Source organism: Ochotona princeps, chromosome 18, assembly GCF_030435755.1.
Source record: "Ochotona princeps isolate mOchPri1 chromosome 18, mOchPri1.hap1, whole genome shotgun sequence".
Lineage (NCBI taxonomy): Eukaryota > Metazoa > Chordata > Mammalia > Lagomorpha > Ochotonidae > Ochotona > Ochotona princeps.
In genome coordinates, this window is record NC_080849.1 from 51,775,469 (window position 1) to 51,790,340 (window position 14,872).

The 14,872-nt window shown below is 41.9% G+C and overlaps 1 protein-coding gene across 1 annotated transcript in view; it reads right to left on the bottom strand.

Annotated features, from left to right (window-relative positions):
* Window positions 1-12,391: 12,391 nt before the first annotated feature.
* LOC131482518 (zinc finger protein 260-like) overlaps window positions 12,392-14,872 on the bottom strand; it is a 215,915-nt gene continuing 213,434 nt past the window's right edge. Inside the window, 1 exon segment of the mRNA XM_058676936.1 lies at window positions 12,392-13,426. Coding sequence (XP_058532919.1) covers window positions 12,392-13,426 — 1,035 coding nt within the window.

Below are 14,872 nucleotides of genomic sequence, written 5' to 3' on the forward strand. Positions count from 1 at the left end.
ATCAGCTGCCACACTTCCCTCATCCTGACCCCAGAACTGTATACTACAGCTTCCCCCCTCAAGGCTTAGTGCAAATGTTTCTTTGATTTGATTATCTAAAATAGCTACAGGGAGAGACAGACCGATCTTCCACAAGTTGATTCACTTCCCAGATAGCTGCAATGGCTAGGGCTGACCCAGATTGAAGCCAGGAGCCAGGAGCTTCTTCCAAGTCTCTTACATGGGTGCAGGAGGCTGAGCTCTTGGATCATTCTCTGCTGCTTTCCTGGGCATTCTAAAAAGGAGCTGGATGGGAAGTGGAGCAGCCAGGATACAAACTGGTACCCATATGGTTGCCAGTACTGCAGGTGGAAGATTTGCCCATTGTGCCACAGCACTTCCTCCAAATATCTCCTTCTTAATTTACATCTCCTTCTCTTCTCTGTAGTCTCAAAAGTATGGGATGTACTCCTCTTTCAGACAGCCACGGCAGTGGCTCCCAAATGGCCAACAAAGTATGCGAGATACTTCAGGAAGGTACAGGATAGGAACACCTGGCCAAGAAAAGCAGCGAGGGCAAGAACTGGGCTGAGCACACCTAGTAAGTCAGTATACTGACAGCTGCCTCATTTAAAGGACATTGAGCCTAATCCAAGGAGGCATAGCCAGCTCCATTATCTTTCACAGGACACTGGCCACACCTGGTCACACCCCTAGCTAAAGACATTGCCACTAAACCAAGAAATTTAAGGACTCAAACACTCTACACATGTAACGACCATGACCAAGGCCAGTGGTAAGCACTGAATCTGTTCAGAGACAGGCCAGTGAGTCCAGGATGGGAAGACTTGAAACTTCAGCAGCACAAAATAACACAGAGGTGAATGACATCTGCCAAGGCTGGGGTTGGGGAGAACAAAGCTGATTTTTTTTTTTACTTGCACAGTACAAAGCTGGTGAAGTTTTTAACTGAAACATCTGCCGTCAAACATATCACCTTGAAATGTTTCTCATAACCCCTGCTTTGTCGATGGGATCTTGTGGGATCCCGCTCTTGGGTAGCAGGGCCAATTTCCCAAGCTCAGCAGTCCCTTTAGTTCCACTATTTATTTTTTTTTTCAGTTTAATCCACAGAGCTGATTTGCTTACAGATTGTAAAATATTGTGATTGGGGCTTACCTTGTGGCATTAACAGATCTTGCCTCTGCTGGTGGCACTGGCATTTCATTGGAAGCCAGTTTGAGACACAGCTATTCTACTTCTGACACAGCTCCCTGTAAAATGTGCCTGAGAAAGAAGTGGAGGACAGCCCATGTCCTTGACCATTGCACTCACATGGGAGTCCTAGATAAGAGTTCCACGCTGCAAGTTACAGCCTGGTTAATATAGCTATTTGGGGAGCAAATCAGTGGAGAAAAGGTCTCTCTCTTTTTTTTTTTTTATCATGCTCTGTCTTTGAAGAAACAGAGAAAACCCTAACTTACTTTTTTTATGAACCAGTATTATGGTCATAAGCACATCTGTCCAATCTTGGGAAGCACAAACTCATTTAGGGATTTCATCCTGGAGGCTCAAGTTTCAAAGGTTGGGAGCCTGGAATCTGGGCTCCTAACAAGGGCCCAACCCCCACTCAAAGGACAGGGTTCAAGAGGTAGTATTTGGAGAAGTCCAGATACAATACAAGAGCTCCGGGGAGGTGGGCAGTCACCAAACACAGGGAACAGCTGGAGAACAGCATAACACAGGGAACAGCTGGAGAATCGCTCAATTCATGCCAACCACAGGGACCATTTTATGGGCACATGGATTCCACCAATGGTTTCATTAAGGCCAAAGACCCAAAGGAGACTTTCCTACTTCCTCTGTCATTGTAACCAAACCACAGACAGATCCAGATTGCACATAGGTTCTTTTATTTACCATTTCCAGAAGCATGAGAACCTGGCAAGTGTCCTCCTGTAGCACCAGCATACAAAGAAGGGGGCATGAAGCAAGGGATGTGGCCTCCAACCAGCCCACTGCTTTTCTTAAAGAGCCACTGAAGCCACCACAGGATGCCATTCCCACAAGATCATCTCATTCTCATCACCTCCAAATGCCATGGGAACACAGCAACAGCCACTATGTCTCCTACAGGTGAAATATGTGGGCAGGGGCACATTTCTCATAGTATCATGTGCTGCTGAGCCAGGAGAAGCAAAGATACAATGGGGTGTGGTGCTCCAATGTTGGGAGCTCAGGGTTACCATTCAGGACCTGAAGCATGTCCCCTCCAGATTTAGTCCCCAGTGACTCAGAGACACTCCACCCCCAGTCCAGGGAAATCAGAACTGCCTCTCAGAGTCAAACAAGCTTGCCCAGCAAGCCCCGCTAACAGAAAGCAACACCATGGCACCCCCCAAGGAGGTTCTGGGTAGGATGACTCTTTCCCATGAACTTGATCCAGGTGAGGGCAGGATCCTGCAGATGCCATGTGGTATTCCATCAGATCAACCCCGATGCTCACCTCTCATTCACATACATATCCACACTATACGAAGACACACACATATGTGTGTGCACTCACTCACCTTTCCATTGCCTGACAATCTTCGGCACCTGTTAGCCTTAGAGATCAAGACAAGCCTTCTCCACAGCCCCAATGCTGGGTGGCTACAAAGGCACTCTCGGACTCAGACACAAGGCAAAGGCCCTGGATGGCTAAAGTTGTGACCAAAAAGAAAGATTGGGGAAAAGAGCAGGAAAACTCCTGACAGGTCATCCCCCAGCCTGAACATATGGAACAACAGGCTGCAAGTTTAGCTTCACACATACCCATGGTGGAAATGGAGACCTGCATTTGTCAGGAAACAGGGTTAGAAACAGAGAGTACTATGGCCATCTGTCCACTATTTCCCATCTGGCTGGGTGGTCAGGTTCCAGCTGAGGGCAGATAGGGCAGCTCATGCCAGTGTGTCCCGAAGGAAGTCAGTCCCAATGCTCTAAGGGACTATAGAAGCCTCTGGGGATCCCTGAAGCATTGACGATGGTTTTGTCAGCCCATCCCCATCACAGCCTTATAGAACCCCAGAGAGTCCCCACACACAGCTGTCCCCAATCATACACCGACAACCCATAGTGAGAGCTGTTAGTTGAACTGAAACTCCAGGCAAATGACATCTCATTGTTTCTAGGATAAGCATGTCCCAAATACTGTGTGTTATAATTTAAAAATTTCCAGTCCAAAGCTTACTTGTAACTGAACCACTTGTATTTTATCTGTCAACTCGAGTCACCCATAATGTCAGTCTAGGAAACTCAAAAACCCACATGCCTTCCACAGCCCAGGGCCAACAAGGATACAACAGCACTAGTGAGGGTCCTGGTCCTCCCAGCCCTGCACCTGCCTGGCATCTGGGCTCAGAACTAGTAAAGTCCTGGCCAAGAAGAGCCGCTTGTTGTCCAGGTCTAATCTAGGATCGGAGGGGCCCTAATGATGCAGAACCTGACCAGCACCTTCCCAGTCCTAGTCTTTGCTTGAGCCCCATAGACCTTGGCCAGATAGGCAAGGTGGGCAAGAGGCCTGAGCATCCAAGCTGGAGGCTTAAGTCAGAGCCCAGCAAGGGTGGGCCCTATTGGGATCCCCAATTATGTCTTCAGCTCCTATCACCCTTGTCTCAGGTTCTGTCCCTCTATCCAACCACTCGGGGTCAAGTCTAAAGAACAGCACTGGACTTGGAGTTAAAGACACCTCCTCAGTAAAGCTTCAGGCTGGCAGCCCTTGAACCCCAACAGCCCAGACCATATGTGCTGAACATGCACATTCTCATTGTGCCAAGCTTCTCTTGTCAGTTCGCTAAGCCTTCAGGGAGAAGACATTGCTCTTATTCCCATTGTTGCATCCATTTATCTGTGGGGAGCCTGAGACCTGGAGAATGCTGCCCTAGACCTTGAAATGTGCAGTGACATCACCAGGAATCTTGTGTAAAGTGAACCCTTACCCCAGGGGAGACACCTGCCAGCAGGGGCCAATGGGTGGGCTATAACCCAAGGGCACACACAGAGGACAGTGAAAAGGAAGATGACTCCTAAGTCCATGAATGCTTTTTTCTATCAAGAATCTCACATGAAAGGGCTGGCATGGTGGCATAGCAAGTTAATTTTCTACCTGTAGTGCTGGCATCCCATATGGGTACCAGTTCCAGTCCTGGCTGTTCTACTTCTGACCTAGCTCCCTGTTGGTAGCCTGGTAAAACAGTGGAACACAGTCTAAGTCTTTGGGCCCCCGCACCCACAAGAGAAACCTAGAAGTTTCTGACTCTCAGCTTCTGATTGGTCCAGCTTTGGCCACTGTGGTCACTTAGGAAATGCAAATCAAATGAATCTCTCTCTTATATTTCCCTCCCTCTCTTTTTCTGTAACTTTGACTTTCAAGTAAAGGATAAATCCTAGAAAAAAGAAACTCTAAATGTTCTAGTGAAAAACTTACATGTGTATTTCAAATGCTTTTAACCCCAAAATAAACTTACTTGTAACCCTTTTATTCTGCACATTTCCTGCTGAAGTACCTTCATGTGAACACAGCCATACAGCTTAAGTTCTTTCCACATCATGTCATCATATCATCATTTTCATTTGTAATAGGAAGAAGAGCAAAAAGATCCAGCCCGACCACAGGACACCAGTCTCATCTGGTCCAAGAGTTAAGTCCATGGCAGCAAGGCCCAGAGAACCCAGCCCATCAGAGCAACACAGAGTCCCAGTCATGCCAAGAGGAGGGCACAGAGCATCAGATGCTCTGTGCACCTGTGCCCCACTGCAGTCTCTGGGTCAAAAAGCCTTAGCCTCCTGGAGAGCTCCACACACAGTTCGCCTGGCCCAGTTCAGGTCTGAGAGTCCAGGTTAGGCCCCTGCACTAAGTAAGGGGTTGCAGAAAGAATCAGGACACAGAACTGATAAAGACAAAGACAATCAGAAACTCCCATCCTCCCCACACAGTGCACACCTGCCTCTTCGACAGCTGTAAACACAGAATGCACACAGGGACAGGCATGAAGACGCACCAACCTGCAGCATGAGAGAGGGTTCTGAGTCTGTTTTCTCCATGCCTATAAGGGCCCTGCGACTCCTCTTCATTCCAACTCTCTCATTGCAGGGGAGTCCCCTCCCCAGCAGCTGTCCGTAGCTGGGCTCCCACTCCAGGGCTGCACTCTGAGACCCTTGACCTGAGTGGGACCCTCAACCTTCACCAGTTACATGGAGGTAAGCAGACAGCCTTGGTCACTGCTCCCTAAGTAATATGACTATTTTCAGAGCCACATACAGAATAAAATCACTACAGAGACCATGAGGAGCACAGGAAGCAGCCTCACCTGTTTGCAAATCAACATCAAATGGGGACCCAAGTAGCTGCAGACTGGTGTTTGGGGGTCTGGATGTGGCCTCAGAACACAAAGAGACCATATTCATCGCCTGAAAACATCAAAAAAAAAAAAAATGAAGTAGTCCAAAAGAAATCCTCTTCACAAAGTAACTGCAAAATTAAGAATAAAATGCAGAACATATATTACCTCTTTTTCAATTGAGACATTAAAACAGCATTAAAACAGCTACAATATTTATAATATTTGTATAACCATTTGTAGAAATGATAATTGTTCTAATATGCTTTGGTGTTGACAGATACAACTTCCATTGACACAAACAGCTGTTGGAAATGAGGAGTGAGTAGTAAGTCCGGTGCTTCAGGCACCGGCTTCTCACATCAGGCCACCTGGGTTCAACGCTTGGGTCCCCATGAATGTGCTCATCTACTTCTGCCTCTCAGAAGGAAAGAAAGGTATTTAAATGCTGTACTCAGGAATGGCTCAAACAGTCCAAGAACTGTCTGACCCAAGTTCTCCAATCATGATTTCTACCATGTGTCTGGAAAACCAATTATGGGAATGCCCCATAAAAATCACAACCGAAAGACACAAATCCCCAGCCTTGATAACAGAGTTTGAATCCAATGGACAGCATCTGAACTCGTGGCCCTGGCCCTCAGTGGTCTCTGGCTGGGCAGCCTGCTCTTGCCCTGGACCTGGCATGCCCAGGCTGCCCACAAAGACACTCCTGCTGGACTCAAGAAATCTCAGCTGTCCTAGCTGCAGTCACCCTTCATGTCCACACCTCCAGCTCAGAACTGCTGCCACACACCAGGCCCCTTAAGCACTGCTGCCCAGCTTTCAGGGCAACCTTTGAAAAGGAGCACAAAGGGAAGTTCTTTTTGTCCTCTCTCATCCCCCATAGACCACAGAGTCATTAGGCTTTAATGCATTGAAATCTTAAACCCAGGTGCCCATCCCAAACCTCCTCATGAAACCTCTGCAGAAATTGCTGGCCAAGCCCCCAGTCTGGTTTTCTTCAACCTCCAGGGGCTTCATGTCATATTCTAGTCCACAAATGGCAAGCCTCCACCTTGCTGAGGCCCCAAGAACCAGGCAGACATCCTCTCCCTCTCGCTCTGTTTCTCTTTTTCTCACACACACATCCTCACTGCTCATTCATAACACATACGTTCACAGACAAGTGCATACACACATAGTATATACACACATATACATTCACACATCTTCCCAGTTCAGACATACTCATACACACACACACTGGCATGCACTCTTACATATTTTTATTTTTTTTAGAAATGTGTACTTGTTTTTTTTTTCTTTTTTCTTTTTTTAACATTTCATTATTATTATCATTTTATGATACAGTTCCATAGGCTCCGGGCATTTCCCTTATCTCTTCCTCAATTCCCTACCCCCCCAACTAGTTCCTCTGTATCATTACTAAAATATAGTTCTTCATACACAGTCATATGTTCATCATTGCAGGCATGGACAATGGCAGAGAGTCCAGAATCCTATTGTCAAGATATACTAAACAGTTTCATTGTAAGTCCACCTTTGTCTGGAAGTAGAAATGCATACTACATTGTGTCCTCACATCTGGATATGTTAGTCTCCACTTCACAGCTACTGTACGTCCCCTCAAATGAAAAGTCATAATACAAAATCAACAATAGGAATAAAAATAGAAATTTACAATGCCATGAAGTTGAATAACATGTTACTAGATATGACAGTCTCTATTACACAGCAACTATACATCCCCTTAAATGAAATACCACAAAACAAAATCAGCATCAGGGAGAAAAAAGAAATTAACAACACCATGAAGTTAAATAACATGCTACTAAATGACTAACATGTTGCTGAAGAAATGAAAATTAAGAACCTTCTTGAAGAAAATGTTGCCACTGCATGATCTATGAGTCATTAAATGATTTAATCAGAAGAAAGTGTTTTGAAGAGATGAAACCAACAGAAAACAACAAAACCCATGTGAAATAGTTTCCGCTGATTTTTGTTGGTGAAGTGTCTCTCTTCTAGACAATAAATAGATGAGTTTTGTGTTTTAATCCAGTCTACTAATCTATGACGTTTGATTGAGCTTAAGCCATTTACATTTAGAGTTTAATATGTATGGGTGGTATTTTGGTCCTGTCATTTTAGGAATGGTTGTTCATTGGTTTAGTCTTCTGTTGCCATTGTCCTGTGATGTTCTTCCCATTTGCCTTTGGTTTTGGTGGGTGCTATTCCTCTTCTCTGTCAAGAGAACATCTTGAAGTATCATTTGTAGGGCATGTTTGGAAGAGGCAAATTCTTTTTTCTTTTCTGTGGAAGAATTTTATTTCATTTTCAAAGACAAAAGAAAGCTTTGCTGGATGTGTTATCCTAGGCTGACAAGACTCTGCTTTTAGAATCTGGAATATGTCACTCCATTCTCTTCTGCCTGTAGAGTTTCTTGTGAGAGATCTCCTGTGAGTTTAATTGGCATTCCTTTATATGTCAATTGATTTTTTTCACGTGCACATTACAGGATGTTTTTCTTATGTTCAATTGAAGAGAGCTTGATAACCATATGTCTTGGTGAAGATTGCTTTTGATCAATCCTGTTGGTCGTTCTGTGCCCCTCCTGGATGTTGTTTCCCAATTCTTTCTCCAGATTAGGGAAATTTTCTTTTATTATCTCATTAAATATATGTGTAAAACCAGTTTCTCTTTCTGCACCTTCTGGGACTCCCATAACTCTTATATTAGGCCTCTTAATAGTGTCTTTCAATTCTTGAATACTTTTTTGGCCTGATTCAGCTCTACTTCCAGCTTTTTGTTTGCTTCCCCCTGATGACAGGCAGTATCTTCCAATTCTGAGATTCTTTCTTCTGCTTGCTTCATTCTATTTTGGAGACTCTCCATTGTACTTTTAATTTGCTCTACTGTGTTCTTCATTTCTGATATATCAGCCTAGATTTGCTTTATTGTTACCTTAACTTCTTTGAACTCTTGTATGTGTTTCTCATTTTTGATCAGAAGCTTTAAAATGAGTTTTATGAATGCTGTATGCCCCATTTTCTCGATGTCTTCCTCAGTTAACTCTGAGGTTGGAATAGGGTTTTGCTCCTTTGCAGGGGAGTTTTCGGTAATATTCATTGTGCCTTTGTCTCTTCTTTTGCTCTTGGTCATTGTACTTCTGTTTAGCAGTCTTCTCCTTGGGTGCAGGTTTCTAAGCTGTGTCACCAACAGGTCTAAAATGCGATTTTACTTATTATAGTTGGTACACAAAAATTTGCTTGCAGCGACTTGTGCCACAACCTCCAGTGAGTTCCATGTCTAGGTTCTTATGTTAGATTTCCACCGTGGTCTCCATAACTCCAGCTCCTGACTCACCACTCCCCACCTCCTGTGATACCGTGCTGAGGCTGCACTTTTGTCTGTACAACCTTTCTCCCACTTTTGGTTGGAGCAGGACCCAGGGTTAGAGTGACACCAAGTTTCATTTAAGCTAGGTTGTTGGTGGCGCTGATGTTGTTGGAACCTGTTGGACATTAAGTGTTCAACGGGTTCTTAAAGAGACCTTCTCTGGTCTGAAGGTAGAGTTGGCACAGTATCATCCCGATCAATTAAAAGCTCCCAACATACCATCAGCAACAATTTATAACATTATGGAAGTAATTGATATAGTATTGAGTAACCGATATGTTAAAAATAAATGCGAGTTCTTTTTTTATTAAATAAAGCAAACATTTATTAAATTGTGATAAAAACATTCCATCAAATTACAAAACCTGAGTAAGAAAAACAAACAGCACATGCTTAACTGTAGTTGACATTCAAATAAAATTTGCATTCCCAAAATATTATACAGTAATTAGAAAATACCAGCCAAAGTAATATTAGGATACTTTTACGTGCGGTCTCAACAAATTTGAACAGAAGCAAATTTTAACAAAGGTAAATTTTACAGTGAAACATAGCAGTAGATTAAGGATCTTAACATGTTTATTTTACTGCTATTTGACACTATGATACAAAAATAAGAGGATTTACTTGACATTTTTAATAAATATCTCATGGGCTGTTGGGTGCCTTACTGGTGAAAAGATTTAACTGGCTAATCTCATCAATCCATTTTGTACATTTAGTAAGCATCAACTCTGCCATACATAACTCTTAATGCAATTCACAGCACACAAATGGTTATCATATTAAATACATAATCAACTCGGACTTCGCAACAACGAGGAAATTAGTAAACCATCAAATGGACTGCTTACCATACACTTTCCTCATAACTAAATAACACACAAAAAATCAAAATAATATTTGTCATCACTCTAAACTATTGCCAGCAACTGCCAGAAACTGCCAATTTGCCATATTCATGTTCACAACATGCTAAATATACTCTGCTGTTACTTCATCCATGGAATGCCTACATGCCTAGAACAGAGAATTTTCACCATCTCTTGCCGTGGGACCTGACTTGCAGCAATATATATTTAGATCAGAACTAATTATAAAGAAGTACAACAATTTTAACAGTAACATCAACCATCTTTTCAATAATTCCCATCTCTAATACTGCATATGCACTTTTACACATACTGATTAAACTAAATGCACAGCTATTTCAGCTAACTATAAATCATAGCATTTTACAAGGAAAATGACTGACTAATGCAAATTTAAAACATCAATCACAGCATGAATAACAGCAGCAACAACGTCAGCGACAAATTGTAACACCTTGATTAAGTAATGTGTCACTGAGTAGGCAGCACATGCTTAACTAAAAGGAAACACAGAAGTCTCTTAGGAACTGTGTTTCCATCGCATACTCCATGGGCACTTGATGAACTCCATCTTTCCATGTTGGCTTCCTTATATGAGAGAGAATATATGGTATTTATTCTTTTGTGATTGACTCATTTCACTGAGCATAATAGTTTCTAGTTGGGACCACCTAGTTTTGAATAGAAGAATATCGTTATTCTTGACAGCTGAATAATATTCCATTGAGTAGATGTAGCACAGTTTTTTTTAACCATTCTTCCTTACACGCACATCTGGTTTGTTTCCATGACATTGCTATTGTGGATTGTGCTGCTGTGAATAAAGGATTACAGATCCCCTTCTCGTATGCAGATTTTACTTCTGTTGGGTATATTCCTAAGAGCGGGATTGCTGGGTCATATGGCAGGTTTATTTGCAATTTTCCAAGCACTCTCCATATGGATTTCCACAATGATTGTACTAGCCTACACTCCCACCAGCAGTGAGGGAGGGTACCTTTTTCCCCACATCCACGCCAGCATGTGTTGTTTTTCGAATCCTGAATGTAGGCCAGTCTCACAGGAGTTAGGTGGTACCTCAAGGAGGTTTTCATTTGTATCTCTCTGATGGCTAGAGAGCCTGAGCATCTTTTCATATGTTTGTTAGCTATTTGTATCTGTTATTTTGAGAAACGTCTGTTCATTTCCTTTGCCCATTTTGCTACAGGGTTTCTTTTTTCACTATCCTTGGGTTTCTGAAGCTCTTTGTAGATCCTAGATATTAGTCCTCTGTCACTTGTGTAGAATGCAATTTTTTTCCCATTCTGTTGGTTGCTTCTTCACTTTTTCAATTGTTTCCTTTGCTGTACAGAAACCTTTTAGTTTGATATAGTCCCATTTGTTCATTTTGGATTTGATCGCCGTTGCTTTAGGCGTCTTTTCTAAAAAGTCTTTCCCTGTTCCTATATCTTGGAGTGTGCTTCCTATGTTTTCCTTTAGTAGTTCCAATAGTCTTTTGACTGAGTCTTTTGGTTCTCCTATATAGAGAATCATGTCATCTGCGAATAGCGACAATTTTAATTCCTCATTTTCAATTTGTATTCCTTTAATTGTTTTTTCTTGTCTAATAGCTCTGGCAAGGACTTCCAAAACTATATTGAAGAGTATCGGTGAGAGTGGACATCCCTGTCTAGTTCCGGATTTTAACGGGAAGGTTTCTAGTCTTTCCCCACTTAGTATGATACTGGCATTGGGTTTATCATAAATTGCTTTGATTATGTTGTAGAATGTTCCTTCTATGCCTATCTTATTTAGGGTTTTTAACATGAAGTGGTGTTGGATTTTATCAAATGCCTTCTCTGCATCTATTGAGAGGATCATATGGTTTTTATGAGTCAACTTGTTGATGTGATGTATCACATTTATTGTTTTGCGAATGTTGAACCATCCTTGCATACTTGGGATGAATCCCACCTGGTCCGGGTGAATAATCTGCCTAATGTATTGTTGGATCCTGTTGGCTAGTATTTTATTGAAGATCTTTGCATCTATGTTCATCAAGGATATCGGTCTGTAGTTCTCTTTTTCTGTTGTTTCTCTCTCTGGCTTTGGTATTAAAGTGATATTAGCTTCATAGAACGAGTTTGGAAGAATTGCCTCTTTTTCAATTGTTTGAAAAAGCTTGTGTAAGATTGGGGTTAGTTCCTCCTTAAACGTTTGGTAGAATTCAGCAGTGAAGCCATCTGGTCCTGGGCTTTACTTGGTTGGGAGGGCTTTAATTGTCGATTCAATCTCAGTGCAAGAAAAGCACCAAGTAAATCAGCTAATCTTACAGTTGAAGAAACTAGAAAAACAACAACAACAAAGCAATCCTAAGACTAGTAGGAAAAAAGAAATCATCAAAATAAGGGAGGAAATAAACCAAACAGAGACCAAGAGGACTATACACAAGATTAATCAATCAAACAGTTGGTTCTTTGAGAAAAATCAACAAAATAGACTCCCCACTAGCTCGACTAATTAAAAAAAAGGAGAGAGAAAATACACATTAATAGTATCAGAAATGAGAATGGAGATGTAACAACAAATACATTAGAAATACAAAGAATCATCAGGAACTACTATCAGCAACTATATACGAACAAATTAGAAAACCTAGAGGAAATGTACAGATTTTTGAACATATACAATCCACCAAAATTGAGTCAAGAAGCAATTAACAATTTAAACAGCCCAATAACATGCACTGGGTAAAGGCTTTTAACACACAGGCTATATTCAAATGATTTCTTTCCCCAGTCTGGATTCCCTGATGCCTAAGTGTGACTTTGGAGAAAATGCTTTTCCACAATCACTACGTTCATAAGGTTTTTACCCTCTGTGGATTCTTTGATGTCTAATTAGAGCTGAATTGTGTCTATAGGCTTTTCCACATTCGCTACACTCATAAGGTTTCTCCCCTGTGTGTATTATCTGATGGCTAATTAGATTTGACTTCTGAGAAAAAGCTTTTCCACATTCACTACATTCATGAGGTTTTTCCCCTGTGTGGATTCTCTGATGCCCGACTAGGTTTGACTTCTGAGAAAAAGCTTTTCCACACTCATTACATTCATATGGTTTTTCCTCTGTGTGAATTCTCTGATGCATGATTAGGGTTGACTTCTCATAAAAAGCTTTTCCACACTGGCTGCATTCATAAGGTTTTTCCCCAGTGTGGATTCTCTGATGTCTAATTAGAGATGAATGCTGTCTATAGGCTTTTCCACATTCACTACATTCATAGGGTTTTTCCCCGGTGTGGATTCTCTGATGCCTGAGTAGGTTTGACTTCTGAGCAAAAGCTTTTCCACATTCGCTACACTCATAAGGTTTTGCCTCTGTGTGAATCTTTTGATGCATGATTAGGTTTGACTTCAGAGAAAAAGCTTTCCCACATTCACTACACTGATAAGGTTTTTCCCCTGTGTGGATTCTCTGATGCCTCATTAGGGTAGACTTCTGAGGAAAAGCTTTTCCACACTCACTACATTCATATGGTTTTTCCTCTGTGTGAATTCTCTGGTGTATGATTAGGTTTGACTTCAGAGAAAAAGCTTTTCCACAATCACTACATTCATAAGGTTTTTCTCCTGTGTGGACTCTCTGATGTGTAGTTAGAGCTGAATGGTGTTTAAAGGTTTTTCCACATTCACTACACTCATAAGGTTTTTCCCCTGTGTGGATTCTCTGATGCTCAATTAGATTTGACTTCTTAGAAAAAGCTTTTCCACACTCACTACATTCATAAGGTTTTTCCCCTGTGTGGATTCTCTGGTGCCTAACTACAGCTGATTGGTCTCTAAAAGGTTTTCCACACTCACTACATTCATAAATTTCCCCCTGTGTATGAAGTCTCTGATTTCTCTGGAGAGATAATTGCTTGTCAAAGGCTTCCCTAAGCTTGTTGCATTCATTTGCCTTCTCTCCAGAGTGAAGAATTTGATGTCTTGTGAATTCTGAATTATGGAACATATTTTCCCCAAATGACATTTCATCAGGCTTCCTATAAAAAAAAAAATTGAAATAAATCATGGAGTCTCTCCAAATCTGCTTTCAAGAGGCACTTCATTTCTGAGCTCCCTCCTGGGAGCTGCTTTCGCCCTCCCCTCTTCCAAGTTCACCTGTTTACTTAGCACGTAGAACTTCTGTCTACAACTGATTCCCAGTTTCTGATTTTATAAGCTGAGGAGAGAAACACTGAGTGTTCCCCGTAACACCAGCTGGAGTATAGAACAAGGCATATGAAAAAGACTTCTTGTTCTTAGACCAGAACTATGTGGCTTGACTCAGCAAAAAGAAGACTGCAAAAGTTTGGAAAGCCTTCCATCAAGTGGAACTAAGCCAGTATGACCCTTGGCACGCCATGGCTCTGCATAAACCTGGAGAATGCAACGACTCAGTCACCCACACAACAACCACCAATGCCTAGTCCGGCTAAAACTTCAGATGGATCTTACTTTCAGGAGGGTTCAGATTGGAAGCACAAAACTTTAAGACTTAAAAAGCTGTAACACCAACCAGCTTCCTCTGGGTCTCCCATGAATGTTTTATGTTCAAAGGTTTTGGAATATCCAACAGCTTTCCTGGGCCATAAGCATTGACCTGGATGTTAAGTAGGGCAGAGAGGATATGAACCAATGCTGGCAAGTGATCCCAGCAAGTACCAGGCATAGATTTAGTAACTAGGCTACCATGTCATGCCCTTCGGTGTGTGAGGTCTTTTCTAATAACATATGTGAGCCTTTTCATGATAACCTCTACACTTCCTAGATGAATTGAGAAAAGACCAGATTTTTTATTTTGTCTCGTGTCTCTATTTCATCACTCACATGGCTTCCTATCTCTGAGACCCAAACAGCCATAGAATGGCAAGAGTACATTTCGAGATGTGCAGTAGGAGCTATTTCCTGGCTGGTTGAATGAAGGGGAAATGTCTTGCCAACAGTTTTCTGCCTAGACAAGGAAGGATCACGGAACACTTAAAAACCTAAGACACTTTGATGTCACAATCTCTCCATTCAAGAGGAAATCTATGTCCTGGCTGTCTCTCAAGAAATGCTATTTGATTTTCTCTGCTTTTTCCATTCAGTTGGTCACTTTGCAAATAAAACTTTCATCTGCAAATCTATCTATCTATCTATCTATCTATCTATCTATCTATCCATCTATCTATCCATGTATCTATAGCAATGAAATGATTTCTCATGTTTTTTAATG